This window comes from Pteropus medius, unplaced genomic scaffold (genome assembly GCF_902729225.1).
Source record: "Pteropus medius unplaced genomic scaffold, Ma_sr-lr_union100, whole genome shotgun sequence".
Classification (NCBI taxonomy): Eukaryota; Metazoa; Chordata; class Mammalia; order Chiroptera; family Pteropodidae; genus Pteropus; species Pteropus medius.
Window position 1 is genome coordinate 73716 of NW_024343580.1, and position 21489 is coordinate 95204.

General features: G+C 61.4%; 1 protein-coding gene across 3 annotated transcripts in view; it reads right to left on the minus strand.

Moving 5' to 3' along the window:
• Positions 1-21260, minus strand: part of OLFM1 (olfactomedin 1) — a 36042-nt gene extending 14782 nt beyond the window's left edge. The window contains exons 1-4 of one of the 3 annotated variants that reach the window (XM_039867596.1): positions 20915-21260; positions 6953-7102; positions 1784-1939; positions 177-508 (exon numbers count right to left, since the gene is read on the minus strand). In XM_039867596.1, coding sequence (XP_039723530.1) covers positions 503-508; positions 1784-1939; positions 6953-7102; positions 20915-21163 — 561 coding nt within the window. In that variant the 5' untranslated portion in view covers positions 21164-21260 and the 3' untranslated portion in view covers positions 177-502. Of the gene's footprint in view, positions 1-176; positions 509-1783; positions 1940-6952; positions 7103-9123; positions 9581-20914 lie in introns of those variants that run through there. The other 2 variants (XM_039867593.1, XM_039867594.1) reach the window with 2 other exon arrangements.
• Positions 21261-21489: the final 229 nt, after the last annotated feature.

Consider the following 21489-nt stretch of genomic DNA (forward strand, 5'->3'; position numbering starts at 1 on the left):
CAAGGTTAAAATAAGCTAGGTTCAGTGCGATGCGTGCAAAAACGTGTCACATCCTGCCTTGGCCTGGCCCCTCCCTAGGTGACGGGAACTGTGCCTTCCTGCCTTAGGCAGAGCTTTGCTTATCATCCGGTCCAAAAAAGGTACAAGAGGATATTAAACAGTCTTCAGAAACACCATCGTATTTGGGAAAGGTCTTTATTGTCAGTTAGAATGCAACATCTTAAGGTTACATGCTTGAAGTCACATACACAAAGTTTCTTTCTTTTTTTTTTCTTTTTCAAAAAATGCATTGACAAGGGTTCAAAGTATTCATGAAATGCATCTACAGTCGCATGCAAAAGAGGATCCTGGTTGTCTGCAAGGTTCCTTAGGGAAATGGTGCTAAGTGTTGGAAAGTAATAGTAAAAATGCAGGGAGCAAAAAGCTGTCTGGCCCTCTGACATGGTTACATGGGAATGCATTGCTTCTCCGGTCACTGCAGCATTGAAAAAACGCTTTTAAATTAGCCCTGTAAGCAAGAAAACGAAATACTGTTGAGGAGCTACCTCACCAGCCTGCCTTAGACAGACAGCCATTAAGAGACAGATATTTTCATGGTCACGTAAGAAAAACGTCACACTCCGGGGCTACAGTCAGCCCAGACGAACGGCTTTGACAGTTAGCTAGTTAGCTGCGCAGGCCCCCGCACACCGATTCCTGCGGATGTGTGAATGGGACGAAAGCAGGGCAGAAGGCGGGGACGGCTTTTCTTCCCCGAGGGACACAGGGACCCCGGTCTGGGACCCGGGAGAGAGGTGGCCGTGGGGCTGGAGCCTGCCTGCAGAGATGCGCTGGCTCGGGTCACAGAAGACACCCTCATCTTCAAGGGACTGACTCTGCCCTGAGAAGGGAGCCCTGGCCTTTCAAAGAGAGGCATAGACTCTTTCGGGTCAGGCGGGTCAAAACGTCTTTCCAGAACCATCTCTGATGGCGCATCAGAAGCGAGGACAATGTGTCCACCTGCCTCCAGCCAGAGCGATGGCTCATTTCTCCCCCATAGGACCGGGCCTGCTGTTATTTTATTTATAATATAGATTTGTAACTTCATTAGCTTGCCATCTCGTCTCTATAACGTACCGCTTTCTGAAAAGCGAACTCGTCCTCGCTTCATGCAGGGCGCACATCAAAGGGAAGCATTAGCATCAGAGGGACAGGGAAGCAGGGCGTCAGCAATTTCTCGTGATGTGACCCATTCGTTTACATCTGGGCCGCATTCCTAATTAACATGCATGTATACCTTAATTAAGGTGCAGATGAGCTCTCGATTTAGTCGTTTTGAAGCTGTGTCAACTCTAAGCATATATATACATATTCATACATACGTATATATAATTTTAGGCCAAACGAACCCCGGCTTCATCGTCCAGTGACCCAGAGAAAAGAACTTACGGCGCCGGGAGAAAGGGGGTGGCGTCTCTTTCTTCCCTGCGTCACGACTAAATTAGGTCAGATGTGAAAAGAGGCCCCGAGCGGTCCCTGCTCAGAATCGGCCCTAATCAACGAAGCTAATCCTCGGCTAATGTGGAATGATGGGCACCCATCCTGTCGCCTCCCAGCTGATCTGTGACTTGGCTGGGGAAGCTCCGGACTCCCGGCCTGAGGGACAAATGGGATCTGAAGGCCACCGCCTAAGCTTCCCCTGGGAGGTGTCTTTCACCAAACCGAGGAGAGGGGAGGCCGCCCGCTTCCCGCAGGGCTCCCCCAGGGCCCCGCCGTTCCCGCGGGGGGAGGAGGGCACGCGTACCTTGAACTGCCTGGCCAGGTGTTGCTTGTGACTCTCCTCCACCTGCTTGAACTTGGACTCTAGCCCTTTCATCTGGTTCTCCATCTTCTCCACGTACTGCAAGTCCCTCTGAGTCCGCCGGTCCAGGACCTCGATGGACTGGGACATGTTTTGCACCTGTCCAAAGGGCAACAAGAAAACGGGTTCAGGGAAGGAGCTGGGGCAGGTGCCAGACGATCTCTCCTGCTTCCTAATGCACCAGGAGAGGCCCGTGCATTATTTACGAGTTAATCGCCGGCATCATCGGGGACCGAGCGGTCTCCACGCACAGCAAATGGGTCCGGTAAACATCCCCTCCGCCTCCTCCCGCCCGTGTTCCTACAGCCGGAGACGCGAACCAGGTCCCCGCTGGCCACGGCGCCAGGCACGTGGCTTCGCGTGATTTTTTTCCTTTGTTTTTTATTTTTATTTTTTGGGGGGTGGGGATGGTTCCTAGTCTCTTCATTCTGCAGGATGAAATTGGTTAGGCAGACGAAGGTGAACGGCACGGTGGGGCCTCCCCCACCCCCGGCACAGCCTCCTGGGTGTCTCTCGGAGAAGGCTGGTCGCCTACGTGCAAGACGAAGGCACAAGGGGCCTGCTCGCCCCGGCTCGGCAGCCAGCTCTCGTTCCTCCGTCCCCTACGCCATCCATCACACCCAGCGACATCACAGGGAGATGACTGCTCTGCAAACATGTACGCCCAGAACCTAGAGTCGGGAATCAATCACCCGGCGAATGAAGAATCGCTACGTTACGTCCTTACGGGCAGATCCGAATTGAGTCGAGCCTCAAGATGGAACTTTAATATTCAACAGGATTCCGGGGAGCTTAAAAGAAAAATAGCTTTCGTGCGGCCACCTGCCAGTGCTTTTTATTTTCAGGAAACTGGCTCGCGAGCCTGTGCGAGCGTGTTCGGGGCGGTGGGGAGGTGGCAGCGGCGCTCAGGCTTGCCGCAGTGGCGTTTGCTCAGAGTCTGATCCAGTCACGAGGGAGGACGGCGTGTCCATAACCGCCAATCTTCGCTCCCGAGATTCTGCTGAATTTGAAAACACTCCGGCTTTCAGAAACGACATCACGTGGGCGTGAGGCTTAGCTGTGCCTGGTCAGTGAAGATGAGACGGTCGTGTGGCTTCCACTTTGTATGCATTAATAAATAAAATAAAATTAAATTAAAGAGAGAGACAACCGGCCTCTCCGCAGAAGAGGGACGGCCCTTGTTCTCCTCGGCGTGTAAAAAGGCCTGGAATTTTATGACCCGTCATTTGAAAGTGACAAACACAAATGCTGTTGCAAGAATCGGGTTCGCGTGGCATAACGTGTGGGCGACTTTGACTGTCTTTGTTTAGCCCTTTCATGGGAACCGAAATATATTTGCTCTGTTACCTGAGGTCTCCCTGTCCCCTCGCCTGTCTTATTCTTTCACTTTCAATAACTGCAGCACGTCTTTTGAGAAACGTTGGAACGTCTGTTTCCGTCATCCTTCAAGGCCCAGCCCAAAGGGCACCTCCTCCAGGGAGGCCTCCCTGATGAGCCGAGCCAGAAGGGGCTGCTTACGGCTCAGAAACATCACCTTGTCAGCACGATGCCTTCGCAGCGGTAGCCCGCACACCTGTCTCGATCACCTTGTTGGCCGGGAAACTCGTGGAGGGAGGGGGACTGGGCCTTGCTCACCCTGTTACCCCAGCACAGGGTTCAGCACCTCATGCCCAGGAACGCCCTCTGCAGCCCTGTGGCTGGGAGAAAGGGACACAAATGGTGCCCCCAGTCAAGACGCCCTCCCCCCAAGACCCCTGACGTGAAGGCGAAACCCACGAGGCCATCGGCCACGATCTGCTGAGCCCGCAAAGCGGCTCGAGTCTCGCCCCACTAACGGGGCTGCACACAGCACTGTGGCTTCTCATCCGCCAGAGGAGCGATGCTTTTAACGAGTGCAGAAATGTAAAGGCTACATTTTATATTTAGAAAACATACTTGAAAGACACCAAGCAACTCAGTTGCCTTACAAGACACGCGCCCTCTGCACCTACAGCTCTTCCCCTCCCCCACTCGATCCCCCACCACCCCGAAGTCCCTCCCTTCCTGGCCAATGGCAAAGTGGACGGACAACTGGGCCTGAAGATTCACCTGCTTCCCACTGTCTCACCCCCGAGAAGATCACCGGTCTGTACCCCCTTCTCTGAGCGCCTCCACTCTTACCCGTCAGGTGTGTCCCCGAAAAGCCACCCGACAAGTCAGCTCAAGGTCACACAGCTACCAAATGACACAGTCCCCCAAGGCTTGTGCACCTGGCCTCGAGGGAATAAGTAACTGCTAATGTTCACGAAACAGTTTCAATGTTCCGGGCACCGTGCTCAGCCTGTAGAGTTATTTTTCTCACCCTAGGAGCCGAACGCTATTTCTAGTCTCATTTTACACACAGAGAGACCAAGGCTCAGAGAAGCTGATGACTTGTCCGCCCTCACACAGAGAGAGGTCAGCCACCCTTCAGAGCCCGGCCTGGTTCCCAAGCCCAAACTTCCAAAAGCCCAGCTATATACCATTTTTCAGAAGCCTGGCGCCTGAGCCCCCTACCCGCCTCTTGCTCCCCAAGGGTCTCCAACTGTCCTCAACCCTAGCCACAGGTCGGAACCGTGGGGGGAGCTTTGCTGTGCTAAGACCTCCCGCACCTCCAAGGACTCCGGGCCCAAGAAAATCAAAGCCAGGCTCCACCTTTGACGGCTCTGCAGGTGGATTGTTAACAGAAAGCCGCTGTGCAGAAATGCAACTGGACAGTGTTCCTTGGCTCCTGCCCTTCCCGGCCCAGTCTGGGCCTCGCCCTGCCCCAGCCCCTCCCCGGCTCCTCCAGGAGGAGCAGGGAGAGGAGAGGAGAGAGGGAGGTCACACGACACGGAGGGAGGGAGGGGTGAACGCCCTGAGCCTGCACAACACAGAGCACACTGAGCGGAGAGGCTTCTGCCCTCTGAAGACTGAGTGCCCACCAGGGCATAAACACGCCTGTAAACGTTTAAGCAGAATGCTGTGCGTAAGTGGCAGAAAGGCCTGCTGTCCCCGGGGCTCCTTGAGCTTTCTGGAAACGAATTCTGCTTCCAGTCACCTCCCGGGAGCTGAAGGCCCTGGTCTCAGGGCCCGGATGCTGTCCCCAGGAGCCCCGGAGGCCCCCCCAAGCCCCACCTCCCTCCACTATGATTCTGAATAATTAAAGGCTCAATCGGGCTTTGGTGGAGTTTGGTGTTAATAGATGCCTGTTAAGTGCATTTTACTTCAACTCTTTTAAAAGACTCACTTGGGTGGCTGAAGAACGAAGGAGCTCTTTCCCCATGGGAGGCAGGACCCAGGAACCGGCGTCCCGGCCTCCCCCCGGGGACTCAGGCCCCTCCCCAGGCCCGGTCCACTACTGGTGACCGGGCCAGTCTGGGAAGCTGAGTCCAGGAGGGACCTGCCTGGCCGAGGGTTTGTGGTCGAGCTGGGCTCGAACTGAACAACACTAACCCTGGCCCGGGGACGCTGGCCTCCTCCAGCCTGGAGGGCAGCACCAATGGCCGCCCGCCCCGCACACGGCCCCACCCCACACAGGCCTCCTCTTGTCCCCCTCAGTGGTGGAAAGGCCACGGCTTCGCTGGTGTGTGTGTGTGTGAGGTGTGTGCATTTGTGTGCAGTGTGTGAGAGGTGTGTGCATTTATTTTTAATGTATTGTGGTATGTGTGAATTGTGTGTGTAAATGTATGCATTTGTGCAGTGTGTATTTCTCTGTGTGTGGTGGCTTATTTGTGTGCAGTGTGTTATGGTATGTGTATTTGTGTGACAACGAGATGCAGGCATTTGTGTGCAGTGTGTGCCTGTTCCCTGTGTGAGGTGTGAATTTATTGTTGCAGTGTGTGTGTTGTGTGTGAGATGCAGGCATTTGTGTGCAGTGTGTGTATTTCTCTAGTCGTGATATGTGTGTATTTGTGTGCAGTGTGTGTGGGCATGTGTGTTTGTATTATTGGGAAATGTATGCATTGTGTGCAGTGTGTGTATTTGTGTGTGTGTGCCTACACATTTTGTGTGCGGTATGTGTGCTTCTCTGTGTGTGGTGAGCATTTGTGTGCAGTGTGTGTGGTATGTGTGTTTGTGTGTGAAATGCTATGCATTGTACAGTCGTGTTTTAGTGTGAAATGTATTTGTGTGTGAGTATACACATTTGTGTGCAGCGTGTGCACTTCTCCGTGTGCGAGGTGTGAGCATTTGTGTGCAGCGTGTGTGCACGTGTGTTTCTGTGTGGGCGGTGAGTGTTGGGGGGGTGGCCCTGCTCTCAGGAAGTGAACGGTCCCACACGAAGGCCCTCGATCCTCGGGGGACGGCGATGAGTGGCACGGAAGGCCACGCCCACTTCTCCTTCTTCCCTCAGTAAGTCCCAGGGATGCCAACAGGCGGGCGTCTGAGAATCGGGGCTCCTGGGGCAGCCGGTGCCAGGAGGTGAGGAGGCGGTGCCCCCAGGCCAGGGGCAGCTCGGACCCGGGGCGTGAGCAGTTGGAATGGGGCGTCGGTTCTCTCCCGACCCAAACTTCCACTTCCTGAGATGGGGTGAAAATCTCACCACCTTCGTGCAGTTCTCGTGAGGTTTAAGTGAAATAATGGATCGAAACGTTTATGTGGACCGCCCGGTGCTGTCCCTCGGTGGGTAACAAAGGTGACGACTTAATCTGCTTTTGTGCCAGGAGCACAGCCACTGTGGGGAACGCGTGGCCTGGCCATGCGCCGGGTCCAGCCACTCGAAGGCAGGGAAAAGGTCCCCTCAGGTCAAATCCAAGAGGGAATCGGGCAGCTTGTGACGGTGCCCTCAGGACTACAGGTGACGGGCACCACTCGGAGAGATGACGGTGTAGGGAACAGCCCTGCACCCCCTCTGGCTAGGCCCACGTGGCCCCTCAGTCGGGCACAGTGACCAGGAAGGCCTGGTCATCCCCTGAGCCACCCCTGGGGAGAGTCCACCGACTCATTCATTCGTTCACTCATTCGTTCCCAGGGGGACATGCCAGAGAAAAGTGAGGCCTTGCGGCTGGGACAGACCCCGCAGGCTAGCCCCGCCGTGGAGCTGGCGTGGGCGCCCACACTCACAAACGTGCACACGCGCACGCGCACACCCCCCCCACACGCACACAGACTCACCTTCTCCAGGAGCTGCCTCAGCTGTCTCGTGCGGGCATCCCGCGAACACATGGTCTGCTGGGGGGCGACCACTGTGCAGATACACCTGCCCTCGCTGTCCTGGGCGGAGCTGTACACCTGCCAGCTCTCCTCAGGGTTGGTGGGCAACACCTGGAGTGGGGCAGCGGGGCGAGGGAGGGGGACGGAGAGAAAGTGAGGCCACGAGGTAGGCTCCAGGGACAACCCCCCAGGGAGACCGTCCGCGCCCAATCGCAGGAGGAAACGGTCTGAAGACGTGCTCTGGCCACGATGAGGGGAGGGCCCCCGGGAACAAAGGGACCCCCAGGGCTGGAAGGGAGTCAGCCAGGTACGAGGACTCTTTAATTTTTTTTTTAAAATTCAAGGAGTTTTTTAATTCTAGGGCTACTGGAGTTTTGGCATCTGACCAAATGGATCCGTTAGGTCGCAGGGAGGGGCGACCACAGGCCAGAAGCTGGAAGGGGAGGGTGGGGGGAGGCAGGCAGGAAGGCAAGTGCCGGCTGACTCAGAGTGGGCACGTAATCGAGAAATAAGATCTCCTCCCCAAGAGGCGAGCGGGGCGCCTGGCGCAGCCTCACTCAGCCGCTCCCTGCCGCTGCTAGATGAAGCACCCCGGTAATGGCTGTAATAGGCGGGCGGGATCCAGCAGCCCGCTAGCCCAGAGCCGCAGCCCAGAGCCATGGCCATCTTCCCGCCAGCCCCCCTCCCCCGCAGACTGCCCCAGAAAACGCTGGGCTTCCAACTCTGCGTGGGTGGCCACCCACGAGCCATTTGGTGGATGTCCCCAAGTTTCTGGTGACATGTTGTGCAAGGGTCACACCCAATCTCGGTCCCGAGGTGTGCCCAAGGGCCACTAAGAAACCAGAGCTGTGAATGGCTGGTGTCACCTTGCAGCCCAGCTCAGGTGGTCCTGACCACCAGGTACACAGGCTGAGGTCCCAAACACTGCCTGAGCACATCCGCTGCCCCCTCCTGTGTGTGCGTGGGGGGGTGGGGTGCCTGCAGCCTGCCCAGTCGCCTCGGGTCACCTCCCGCTATTTTTAGCACAGGGATGGGGAGAAGTTGGATGGGGAGGATGTAGAGTAGAGATGCACTGCCTTTCATTCATCTATTCATTTCTAACCCTGGCAGCTCAGGACAGAGGCAGGAACCAAGTCATTACAAGGAAACGCTGCATGCGATTCTCGAAACAGCAAGCGAGGCGGTAAGAGTCTTAGGAGGGGGGTCACCCAGAGGGCGCCTCCCGGAGCTCTGCGCGCGGAACAGCAGAAAGAAAGCGAAGTGCAGCCTCGTGTCCTTCACCTCTCCTTTCAGCTGCCGGGGAGCCGAGCCTGGGGCGCGCCCCTTTCTCCGCGCGCTCTGCCCGTAGCTCACCGCGGTTCCGCTCAGCCTCTGCTCCAGGCGCTGGAGTCCAAGTCAGCCCTGCCCAGAAGCGGCCCTGGCCGCTCGCCCCCTCCCCCCAGGCCTTGAGAAGGGAGGCAGGGTGAGAGGGGTGCGCGGAGGGAGAGGGGGTGAGCTCCCCAGCGAGTGGCGCTCAGGGGCCGCGGCCGGCCCCTCTACACCCTCCGCTGATGGACCTCAGTGTGGGGATGGGGAGGGAAAGGAGCTTTGGGACTTTGGGACACGGAGAAAGGCGAGGGCACCAGCTCCCGAGCCCGCGGCCAGGCAGGTCCAGTCCGGCTTGTACAAAGTAGGGCGGGCTTCGTTCAGAGCCCGGAGCGGACCCAGTCCAGACTGGGGTCGAGCGGCGGTGTCTTCACCCCTTACTTGCTGAGTGACCTTGGACAAGTCCCCAAGTCCCCTGCCTCAGTACCCTAACCTTAGCAGTGAGGGACTTGTTATTACTTGAATGAGGACTCCAAGCCTTAGTCCCTGGGCTGGCATCCCCCACCCGCGAGTGGACCAGGCGGAGCAAGGAGCCGTGGCCCGGGGCGGGGGGCGGAGGTGGGGGAGGCGACCACTGCGGGAGGAGTGGCCGGGCCGGGGGCGTGGGGAGCAGGGCCAGCACCGCAGCGCGCAGGAGCCGCCTCCGGATCCCAGCCCGCGCCCCGGTCCCTAAGCCCGGCTCCCCGCGCGGTGCCCGCCCAGCCTAGGTCGGAGGTCGGGAGGGAGCGAGAGGGGACCCGGGGCAGGCGGGCGGCGGGCGCACTTACGCCGGTGCTGCGGTCCAGCGTCCCGCCGCTGGCCGCCGAGAGCTTGGTGGTGTTGAGGCCCACCAGCGAGGGCAGCGTCTGGGACATCCAGTTGGTGATCATGGCCATGGTGCTCAGCACAACCCCGATCTTGAGCAGCGGCACCGACATCGCGCCTCGAGTCGCCTCCTGCGCCCGCGCCGCGCTGGCGCCGGCTCCGCGCCCCTGGGCAGCCTTCAGGCGGCGGGCACCGCGGCGGGCAGGGGCGCCCGGCCGTGTCCCCGCGCCCCCTCGGCCCGCCGCCGCCCGCCCGCCGCCGCCGCCGCCCCGCGCGCCCCGGCCATGGTGCGCCGCCTCCGGGCGCGAGGACGGTGGCCGCCGGCGGCCGCTGCGCTTCCCGCCGCTGTCCCGGGGCCGGCTGCCGCCGCGCCCTGCGCGTCCCCCCGCGCGCCGCTGCCGCCGCCAGGAAGGGCCGCCCGGCTCTGCCTCTGAGCGCCGCGCGGGCTGCGCGCGGGGGCCGCGGCCGGGAGGCGGGGACAGGGCCGGGCGGCGGCCGACGCAATCTGCCCAGGAAATGGGTGGATTTTTCCTCTCGGTTCTGGCTCCCCGCCGCCCCCTGGCTGCTGGCAGCGAGGTCTGCAAACCTCAGTCGCCAGAGGTTGCTTCGGGGTGACCGGGAAGGAAAGACTGACCGTCGGCCCCTAAATCACAGAAACCCACCCGCGGCGGCCTCAGCTACAGGGATTGGTCGCCGCGGCTGACCCCCTCCTCCGCTTCCCCCACCCCGCAGGCCGGGCCGAGCGAGGCTCGGCACCCTTCAGAGATCACAGGCCCCCCCCACCCACCCCCGGGCCCCGGGTCCTTCGCGGGTTTCTCCAAGCTCCCCGCAACCTGGAGGGCGCAGCCCTCGGCGGCGTCTCCAGCTCCAGCGCTGGGGTTGGGGAACGGGGTGTAAAGGGGAAGGCCCTCCTGGGAGCCCCGGGCCACCGGGTTCGCTAAGGCCTTTGGCAGGAAGGGCGACTACCGGCCTTCGCCCGCACCCACCTGTGTGGGCTCCTGGGTGCGGGTGTGAGGGGCGTGCGCACACGGCACAGGAGCTGGGAGCTGGGTGTAGGTTTGAGGTTCAGGAACCCCGGCAGGGGAGCTGAAGGGGCCGCGCGCATGAGCAGCGTGGTGCGTGGGGGCCCTGGGGTCTGTGGTTGGGGGCAGGGGTGGAACCCCAGTCCCGGTGCCTGGGCAGAGGGGCAGCGGGGCTGGCACAAGCCCCCAGCCCTCGGCAGCCTCAGTGCCAGGACACATGTAAGTCTCCTGGGAGGCGCAGGCCTGATGCGCCGAACACCTTAATAGGGCTTATTGCTCCTAAGCGCCCCAGCCCGTATGGAAGGGCTGCCAACCCCCCGCCCCCACCCCCCACTCCCTACACTCGTCTCTGCCTGGGAGAAAATTAATCTCCTTTCCTGGATGGACACTGGGAGGAAGGAGCTGGCCTTCCGGATGCCACCTACGATGGACACCACCTTCCTGGGACACCACGTCTCTGCTCCGCCCCCATTTGCAGAGCGGACTCAGTTACAGCCAGGATGGTCCTGGCCTGAGTGTTGGGTGTGAGACTCGCCAGCGGAAGGGATTTCCAATTTGTTTTCCTAATACCCGGGATCTGTGGCAGCTTTTGGATTGGATGCCACGAATTCCAACTGTTGGAGAAGGGCGCCATCTCCCAGCGCGAGACGGTACTGCAGGCCCCGCACGACCCGCCGGCGCGTTTCCCCTTCCCCTCCCCTCCCCCCTTCCGCGCCGGAGGCGGCATCGCCCCGCTCCTGCTGCTCCGCCTCCTTCCCCTCTCAACGGCCATTTAACGCAGATGCAAGGACACGGGCCGCTCGCACGGCTTCTCCCTGCAGAAAGGGCAGCGACCACTTATTGCGTTGGAACAAATCCAGCCCAATCCCATCTACAAAACCCCGAGGCCGTCCATCTCAGAAACTGCATGCCTACTACCTGCTAAGTGCAAGGTGGGGTTCCGCGCGCTGCAGACTCCAGGTCAAACACAAGACACTGGGTACCGCCGGCCGTACACCGGGGACGGAAGCGACGCCAAGGCGACAGTAGCAGAGTCCCCAGCACTTTCCGTGGCCAGGCCCCGTGCCTGAACAAACGCCCTCACAGCCAGTGGAGCACACGCGGGAGAAGCCTCTCCTCGCACACTCTGGTGCCCCGCAGCCTGCGTGGCAGCCCTGCCTCCGCCACTTCCTGGCGGTGAGACCCTGGTCCAGGAAATTAGCCCCTCCGCGCCTGGGTTTCCCAGCTCTAAAACGGGTTGGATAATAGTAACCTCCCTCTTTCCCTTTCCAGACGATGTCAGGATTGACTGAGTTAGTGCAGGAGCAGGCGTGGCCCCCAGTAAAGGCGCCCGGCCTTGTCATCCCCGCTTTGCAGAAGACCGAACATGCTCAGAGACCCTAGGCTGAGTGACTGGTGCTTAAGCCAGTGGCAGAGCAGAAGCTGACGTCCCCAGGGGCCTCTCCACCTCTCTTAAGAGCTGCCTTTGCCTCAAGGCCATGGATGAGAGATGCCATGGGTGTGGATGTATGCTCGTGATGGGGGAACTGGCCGACCTGAGGCTGCCGGCCAGCTCCACGCTGGGAGGGTGACGCCCCAGACCGCCAGATACGAGGGGAAAAACTCTCCTGGCTCGACCTCATGTCGGTGACGTCCCACAAGGGCTGCCGCTCGGTACTTGGAATTTGAAGAGGGCCAACGTGGCTGTCTTCTTGCTTCTCAGCAGACAGGAAATCCGGTGGCCTGGGACAGTGAGGCTGAGGACCAGCCGGGAGAGTGCCTAGAGGATTGTACCCCTGGCCGGGGCTCCCTCTGGCCCTCTGGGGGCCCGGCAATGAGGGCCGGCCTGGGGACCGGAAACCCCCTCATCACATTCCTCCTGGGGCTGCAGAGGGGGCTCTGGTGCCTGCTAAAGGCTGGCTGAGGAGCAGCCTTTTAAAGATGTGGCTGTGGACGGCTCGCTCTGGGCCTGCCAGCTGTGACCCGTGCCTGCGAACTCCACCCGCTCCTTGGGGACTAGGCTGACCGGAAGTCAAGGAGCCGAGAGCCATGGCAGAGAAAGCCGACTCACGCCCACCCGGTGCCTCTAGGCCCTGGTCGTGGTCGCACCGCCTGTCTGTGTTGAGAGGCGGAGTGCGTCCCCGGTTCTCGCCCCTCCCTCCCACAGCGAGTGTGTGGACACGGAGCGTGTGCAGGGGACACGGCCTGCTCCCTGCCCTCCTGGGAGCCTCGAGATAAGTCACTTCCAGCTCGTCTACTGCAGAGTCCTCTCCTGGTGTGGAAGCCATGATCCCGTAGGACAGACACGGCCTTTAATGCGTTTGTAAGGGTCACCCGAGAGCCTCGAGCGAGTGTCATTTGATTTAGAAGCTACACAGACGTTCCAGAAGCAAACCATGGACTGCTGAAGAACAGGGCAGTGGCATAACAACAGGGGCTGTGGCGTCGGCAACACCGAGTGTGGCTCAGGACGGATTCCAGTCCCCATTGCCACACAGCTGCCCTGGGGGGAGGGCTGGCTTCTACTGCGACTCCGGACATTCGTCGTCATCCTGCGCCCTGACACCCTCCATCCGGTTAGCTGCACCATGTCCCTTTATCCTGATGTCCCAGGGGGCGGCGCTTCATGCCTGCTCCATCTTACAGGCGGGGCTTAGGAAGACGACCAGACCTGTCCGAGATCACACGTGAGCCCGCTATTCCCCAGGCCAAGCTCAAAAATAGAGCCCACCTCTGCCCTTCGGGGGCCCCGCTGTCTCAGTCAGCTCAGCGGCTGTAACAAAACTCCACAGACTGGTGGCTGAGAAACAACAGAAACGTGCAGCTCGCAGCTCTGGGGGCCGGGAGGCCGAGCTCCAGCCCTGGCACAATCACCGTCTAGTGACGGCCTTTCTCTGGGTTCACACGGTGGAGGGAGCGAAGGAGCCCCCCCCCCGAGCCCCGTTAGGAGGCACTGAGCCCATTCATGCGGGCAGAACACTCCCAGAGGCCCCGCCTCCTAATGCCACCATCTTTGGGGGTGAAGATTTCAACGTATGAATTCGGGGGCACACAAGCATTCAGACCACAGCACATGGCCACCGTGAACCCACGAATCCTGGGGGAGCATGATCTGCACGGCCACAGGCGCCCCTCCATGCATGAGTCCTGGCTCAGGCCTGTGGTACTGGGTCACCTGTCTGATGCACTGGACCGGCCAGCCTTCTGTCCCCACGCCAGCCCACTCCAGCCTTGACCTTGGTGGGCTCTGGGTAAGTTCACCAGCACATGTGCAACCGAGAATGGCAACCTCCATCGCCACGGTTTCAACGGCTCTCAGAATGAGCCCCGCCGTTACGTAACCGTGGGCGCATCCGGCCGCCTAAAGTCCTGTCCTTCCTCAAGGGACAGGAACACGCGGGGGACCGGAGCGTGACCCGATGGCTCAACACGGCAGCCGTGCCACACATCTGGGTGTCCTCGCTGCACAAACAGAAAACCGAGGTCCCCCGGGCAGGGACTTGCTCAGGTCTGGCCAGTCTCCCGCTCCGTGGCAAAAGGACATCCCCAAAGGACAACGTTTGCATGCCCTGATGCTGTTTGAAAAGATGCCTGTTTTTGTCAGATAGTGGGGTGGTGCAGGGGGAAGGAGCAGGGAGAAAGGAGGGAAGGCAGGGGGAAGGGAGAGGGGGAGGGAGAGACAGAGGGAGCAGAAAGAGGGGGTGGGCGAAAGCGGGGAGAGGAGGGGGGCCCGCGGAGCCGCACTGCACCCCCACCCCGTATGCGCCCCGCACCCACTTTCTCTGCTGGGGAAGAGCATTCTCGGGGCGGGAAAAGGACTGGTCTCCAGCCGGGCAGCTCGGAGGGGCCCATGGATGTCCCAGACCGCTCCCAGCGGCCACGCGGGGTCACCGTGGGCAGCCCGGTCCAGACGTCCCTTCATCCCGTCCCCCGCGTGGCCTCTGGGTCCTCACAGGGGTGGCCGGCGGTGGAGAGTGTTGTTTTCCTCGCCCCTTCCCGGAAGAGGGTTTTCCTCCCGGCCGATGGCCGGCGCCTTGCGGGGCCTCCGCACCGCCGTCGGGCTCGGCCGTGTGGCCCTACGTTTTGGCCAGGGAAAGGCGAGGGGACAGCAGCCACATCTGAGCAGAAGCTTCCAGAGGCAGGGAGTCCTCGCCCTGCCCCCAGTCTGGAAAGTTCCACTGCTGCTTGCCTAGCCGTACCTTCAGACTGGCTCACCTCCAGACCGCGGGGCGCCACGTCCATGTTCTCTCAGTCGCCCGACAGAAACGGGCCCTGTTCTGGGGGGCACTCTGAAGAGCAGGGACGAGATAATTCCGCAGGCACATCACCCTCGGGCCACACTCCCGGTGTGTGTGTGGCGGGGGGGTGGGGGGGGCGGCGTGGACCTTGCCATCTCTGCTTTGCAGGTGAGGGACGTCGGCTCAGCTGGCCGAGAAGGACGTCTGCTTTCTGTTGAATGAGTCATTGCCCTTGACACGAATTAACCGATCCTGACACGAATTAGAAGGGGACGTCGTTATAAAAACATCCAAGAGTCGACTCTGGGGTGCGGCTGGGGGAGCAGGAGACGCCAGGACGTGGCAGGTGCCCAGTGCAGTGGGTGCTGCGGGATTCTGGAGCCTGAGGGCCTCGCCCGGAGCACACGCTCCGCCCTCCGCACCATCGCCACCAGCTCACACGGACGAGGACTCCCTGCCTGTGAGTCGGACGGGGCCTCAGAGACCTTCCCGGCCACTGCCACCGAAGGCTGGTGCTGTCTCGGGAGAAATCGCCCGCATCGAAGTCCCAGGGGACGCTTGTGGGCTAACTCACGGCCCTCCCCCCGGCCACCACTCACCCCGATTCAGCCCGTGTGCCGACAGGATGCGATTTGGGCCCGGTGCCGGGAGCGGGACTGTGGGCGCCTCGGCGGGGCGGGGGGCACGGGACTCACGTATCCAAGAACTCGGCTGTTCGCAAGAGGCCAGCCCCATGTTGCTGGCTCCTGCTAGGCCGCCAGACTTAGAACCAATGCCCTGCGGTGTCGAGTCAGTTGTTTATGATATTTATAAATACACCTCTGCTTTTTCTTCGACCCTCAGACACCCAAAGCACCGCTCGAGGCAAGCAGGAGTCACTTTCTTTCCAGAAACCCTGTGACAGCCACTTTGCACACCAGAGACATCTCTGCCGTGAGTTTTGAGCCCCCAAGGGCGTCTCGTGTGCTCGCCGAACCCGCTGGCCGGAGCTGAACGGCTCCAGGTGAGTGTCTCCAAGGTGACGATGTTACCTGTGCGTCTGGATGGGGACACGGCTGGGGTTCAGCGTCCTCCTGTCTCTCGCCTGGACTGTTCGGGCCAGACCCCTCTTAGTCACCTCCTCTCTTCCTGACCCCCAGCCCGATTTCACATGCCACAGAACCGCACGTAAGGAGTGTAAAGGCCAAATTCCTATTGCCCATGCCAGACGAAGCAGAGCCCGTGTCCTTTAAACACGGTTCGAGAGCAAAGGCACCGTCCATCACCCGCTGTCGCCGACGTGGCTGTCACGAGGCCTAACCTGGGCACGACGTCAGCACGAAGCCCTCCCCTGGGCGCAGAGCCGCGAGCCGTGTCCTGTTTCTTACGTCTTGGATGTCAGTCCCTCAGGGGTGAAGGGACTTGCCCAAGGTCACCCACCCTTAGTGGCAGGAAGGAACCACCACGTTCTGACCCCGCCCCACGCTCCGCCCTGCGCCCCGCTGTTCCCCTGCTAAAGCCCAGTTTCAAGGCCAGCAGCAGGCGAGCATTTGGCCGCACAGCTCGAGAGACAACGACGCTGGCTCCCAGACGCCCCTGCGAAGGCTGGCGGGCTCTGGCGTGACGGCACCGGGCGCCCCCTCTTCAACCGGTTCTCAGTGATACGGAGCTGTTTCTTCTCCTCTTTATTTTTCTCCCCTAACGAGAACATGAACTCAGGCGTCTGGGGTGTCAGACAAAGCTAGGACTGCACCTGGAATCTGTCACTTACTTCTGGGCCACCAGGCAGGTTCCTTAACCTCCGTAAGGCCCGGTTTCCTCATTTCAAGAAGAAGGACAATAACACAGGGTTTTGGGGGACTGTCACGGCATGACCCAGATTAAGCTCCAGGCGGGGACAGTTTGACATGTGGTAACACTCAAAAAATATTAACCCTCGTTGCTGGTTTTATTCCCAGGGCCTTAAGCTCCCCGTGAGTTTCTTGTGCACGTAACCATCTAAAAACCGGAGAGGTATGCATTGTCCCCTTCGGCTCCCTCCTCCCCTTACCGGCCTGCGTGGGAGTGACCTTACGGCTGCTGGTTTCGGTCATTGTCACAGTGCGAGCTGCATCCACACAGCATCTCGCAGAGCTGGAAATTGGCCCCTCTCCCGTCAGGCTCTGGGTTGCCATGTATCTAATTCAGTTTAGCTACTAATTAGTTTTGCGTTACTTTACACGGAGATGTTAATACTGATTACAGGGCCTGATAACTTCAGCAATAAATACCACCCAAAGCAGAAACTCCTCTTCTTTTTGTTAGGGAAGGCTGGAGTCAGCTGACAAGAAGCAAAGTGCTTTCGGGGATGGAGCAGCTGCCTGGCGTCGGGATTTACGGCTCAAGTTGGGGGAGCTTCTCTCCCGTGGATGCCATTTGTGTGTCCAGGGGCCAGCGCCCGGGGCAGCGGCCGACTGCAGAGCAAACGTGGAATAAATTCCCTGTGTTCTGAACTAGGCTTAAGTTGGGGGAGCTTTTCTCCCGTGGATGCATTTGTGTGTCCAGGGGCCAGCGCCCTGGGCAGCGGCCGACTGCAGAGCAAACATGGAACAAATTCCCTGTGTTCTGAACTAAACAACTGGTCCAGGAAAAGTCTCCAACGCTGCCCCACCTCCAACACCTGCTACCACTACCCCCCAGACTCCAGGGCAGGTGTGGGCCTAGATGCCGGGGGACACGAGGACTAGAGCAGGTGGACAGGACGTCCGTGCGTCATCCGGCCCAAGTTTGGCCCCAAGCAAGTGACAAAGTTGGGGTGTCCGATGCTCGTTACATTTGTCCGGGGGAGCGGGTTGGGGTCTTTCGCTGCAGAATGAGCTGAGCCTGAGGATGAGTGGGCAGATTTGAAGCGATGGGCCTCGCTCCACACCAGCTCCTCCCCTGTGACCCCTACCCCATCCACGACACCCAGCACAGCTGCCCCACAAGGGGCCAAGGTTTGCTCACCTGTCCACTCAGGTGCCTAGACCAGCAAACAGATAATCAAACTCGGGGACCGCACCCACGGCAGTCACCCCGTAAACCACACGGCAACCACAGTTGGGACTCACAGACGCTCCGTGCTCAGCTAGTGCTGGAACCCCACCAAGGCGTTGGGGGGGGGCGTCGTGTCACTGAGGAAGGCCATGCCTGGCCTGGCGTTCGCCGGGCTAACGAGAAGGCCTCCGCTTCACTTCTAAGTGAGATCCCGCAGCCGGCCTTCGCTGGGCCCTGGACCAACCGGGTTTCCCGCCCGTCTTCACACGTGCACGGTCCCCCTCTGTCCGCCCGTCCTTACCCCGCCCTCCCACCTCGGCTCACTGCTGGACCCAGGTGCAACCTCAGGGCTGCTCACACTCCGCCCTTCTCCAAGGCTCCCTCCAGCTCCCCTTCCCTCCGCTGGGATGCCGCGTGGTGCAGACTCTCATGCCTCTTACACAAATAATGATAGCGGGGCCTCGAGTCTCCCACAAAGCCCATCGGCCCGGTGCCAGATGGCGAGGCCTGGACTTGCTCAGCGTTGCACACCTGGGGGTTTGACGGCATTAAACTCGACCAGCTGGCCTCCCACAGCTGAGTGGGAAGGAGGGACCGGGGAGAGGCCGGAGGAACAGGACCGGGGCTCGTAGTGGGGAGACTTCCCCCCAAACCACCTAGTTTAATCCTCCTTGTTCCGAAAAGGTCGACGGGCAGGCTGAGAAGTCAAGAGCCCCTCTCGAGATCAGCAGATAGTGGGCCTGGGGTGACAGTGAGGGCAGCTGGGTTCAACGTCATTGTCACAGAGCTCCCCAGCCCTTTCCAGTCACCACAGGCAGGGGACGCGCTTCCATCCGGACGGTGACTGAGGTGGGCCGGAAGCCCCAGAACTCCCACAACAGAGAGACCTATGCCCCATCCCGGCTGAGGAACACCGTACCCTGCCTCTCAGGCACTGTCAAATGCCAGCCCTCGTACTGAAAACCGCAGAGCGAGACCAAGTGAAACGTCTTCCTGTCTGAGGTCAAAGTTCACCTGGCGCACAGTAGGCCATCGATCGATAGCTGGCATTTGGTGAGTGGCGCATCCATCGCAAGCGAGCCGTCAGGGGGACAGATGGCCCGGCCGTGCGCTCCGCTCCCCCTCCCGTCTGCGTGGGCCCTTCCGGCAGCATTTGAAACGTGCAGGCGAAAGCCATACGTTTCTGACCTGCTCCCATCCTGACGCGGGCTGACCCATAAGCACAGCGACCCTGGAACCTGTGTCCCTCGGAAGGACCCTGAAAGTGAGGGTGTGGCTGTGGGCGCAGCTCACACGGAGTGCGAGAGGAAAGGGGGTGGGGAGGCCGACACCGCCCAGAGGTGTTTGCCCCATTTACGAAGGTTGCTCAAGATGCCCCCTGCTGTGGCTTCCCAGGGTCGAGTCCCTTTGGGGTCAAGAAAGCAAGATTCTTGGGCACTCGTGTCCGATTCAGAGCACCCCAGCCCTGCACCCACGCCCGGTCCTCACTCTAGAGGGCTCTGCCAGAGGCGAGGCGCCTGGCTGGACCCCGACGGGGCCCACCTGGGCGGGACCAGGGCAGCCAGAATCTCTGCAGCTGGTGGCCAAGCCAGCCCCTCTCCCCCCCTTTCTAGGGCTTGAAAGGGCTGGGGCAGTTTTAGCCAGTTGAGCCTTCTTTCTAAAGTGGCACCACAATTAAGGATAATAGGTCCCCATTGTGAGATTCTGCAGGCAAACCTCAGAGGAAGGCACAGGCAGCGTGGGGGGAAGGTGCCTCCTGGCCGGCTGCCCTGAGCGACACACGCTCCCCTGTGAGATCCCGACCCACAGCTCAGCTTCAGGAAAGGGAACCTCAGGAAGAAAACATCTCTGCCCTTTCCCACACGGGGGAGGCTGCCGGCTGGGGAGCTGACCGGGTCCCTGAATGCAGGGTGAGGATGGGGGGCAGGGTGGGGTAGGGGGGGCGCTGGCTGAGATCCAGGCGGCTGCTGCCTTGAGCCGGGACCGGCGAACGTTCTCACCACTGAGACAACGCTTCCAACTGAAGTTGAACCAAAAGTTTTGCCCAGACACAAAAGATCTTTAATAAGACATGAGGACGAGAACCATGGAGGACATGCGTCCTGTGGTCTGGGAACGGGGGGTGGGGTGGGGGGCTCAGGGTACCTGGGAGTCGGAAGGCCACCAGGGCTCTGAGGGCCCTCAGGGCAGCCCGCCACCACTAGGGCCACCGAACAAGCCTCGACGAGGCACACGCTGGGGATCGGTACCCGCCTGGCTCCTTGCTGCCTGCGTGCTCACGTCAGCGGGGTGTGAGTGTGTGTGTGTGTGTGTGTGTGCGCGCGTGCACACACGCACCTGTCCGTCCACGTGCACGAGCCCACCCCTCAGCCAGCCCCTGCCCCCCAGGAGAACTCTCCCAGACACAGGCTGAACCCCTCCAGGGCACCAGGCCGATTGTCCGGGGGTGCCTGAGCCGGTGAAGCCCCCTCCCCCGCCCCATGCTGGGGCCGAGGCTGCACCTCCCCGGCAGGGCAGGGCTTCAGGCGAAAGCAGCGAAGCTCCTTCCAGAGCCTTCTCGCCTGGGATCCACCTCTCGCCCTCTTTTGTTTCCTCTTTTGTTCTGAGGGGGAGGGAGGCGGGAGCGAGGGAGGGTCGGGCCGCTCCGCTCGGGGCTAAGGTGCGGGCAGCCCACCCCGCTCTCCGGAGCCTGGCTCAGTGGCACCATCGAAAGGGCATTTTAATGTCACTGCCCAGCAGCCTGGCTCGCAAAGTGAGCAGGCTCTTCCCAACACCCTGGTGCCAAAGCCACACTGCCAGGCAGCCCGGCACTCGCGGACGGCCCCCCTCGTCCTCCCGGACCTGCCAGCTCCAGAACGCATTTCTAAAATGGAGAATACCAGCCAGGTTCCCTATCGCCACACCGTTGGGGGGATGGCAAGTCCCCTGGAAATGCCCAGCGGTCCCCACACGCACACGGCCGTTAGCCACTCACAATTCACGCTGAGCATGTGGCCACAACCCCCCCAAGCCCTCCACACTAACCCGGCGAAACACCCCAGCCCGCACAGGCCGCCCGCCCTTCCCCGTCTGGTCTCGGCGGCCCGATCGCCACTGCCTGCTTGGGGAGCCCAAGGGCAGTGCGGGGTGTGGGGGTGGGAGTCAGGTCAGATCTATGTCTGCACACGCGGGGTGTGGGGTGGCTTGGACATGCTGCTCGGTCCCTCCTCCCCTGATAACAATAGCGGCCGAACGATGCCCGCGTGCTGCCCCTTGAACTTCTCAGTGGGGGGCAGGGGGCCGCTGTGCGGCCCCGCCGGGCCGGGGCTGGGGGCTCCAGGGAGGTCGGGGCCGGTCTGGTGGCTCTGCACCCCTCCCTCCACCCAGGCGCGGCGGGCACTCTGGCGTCCTCCCGACCGCGGGGCTCGCGCGCCCGGGGCAGGGGCGCCGGCGGCGCGGAGGGACTCGCCACTTTGCGGGGCTCCCCGGGGCCCGGCGGGCGCCCCGCGCGCAGGGAGGAAAATGGCGTTGGACGCACGTACTTGAGTGAGTTCGGTGCCCACCAGGATGAGGAAGAGGAGGCCGAGGAGCTTCCGGGCCGGTCGCATGTCTCGCCGCCACCTCCAACGTCCTGGCATGCAGGAGCCTGGTGCTCGCCGGCGGCGGCTGCGTGGACGCGGACGCGCTCCCGGCGCTGCTGGCTCCGCGGCGGCGCCTGGCCGTGTCCCCGCGCCTTCAGCACCCAGAGCCGGCGGCGCGCGGGGTCTGCTGCGCGGAGCCTCGGCTGGCATATTGATGGATGGGGCTCTGGCGGGGCGGGGCGGGGCGGGCCGGCGGGCGGGGCGGGCGGCCGGCCCCTCCCGGGCCCTCCTCCCCGCGCCCGGCTCCCCGCGCCCGGCTCCGAGGCGCGGCTGGGCGGGCAGCGGGCGGGTCCCGAAAGTTTGCCGGGAAGGGGCGGGGGCGGGGGGCGCAGAGGGACCCGCGCGCGAGCCTGGCGCGCGGGAGCGGGGAAGGCGACGGCCGGCGGGGATGCAGGCTGGGACAGGATGTGACATCAAAAAGGCGGGGGAAATTTAACTGGGAGAGAAAACTCCGTCCTAGCCGGCCGCAGCTGCTG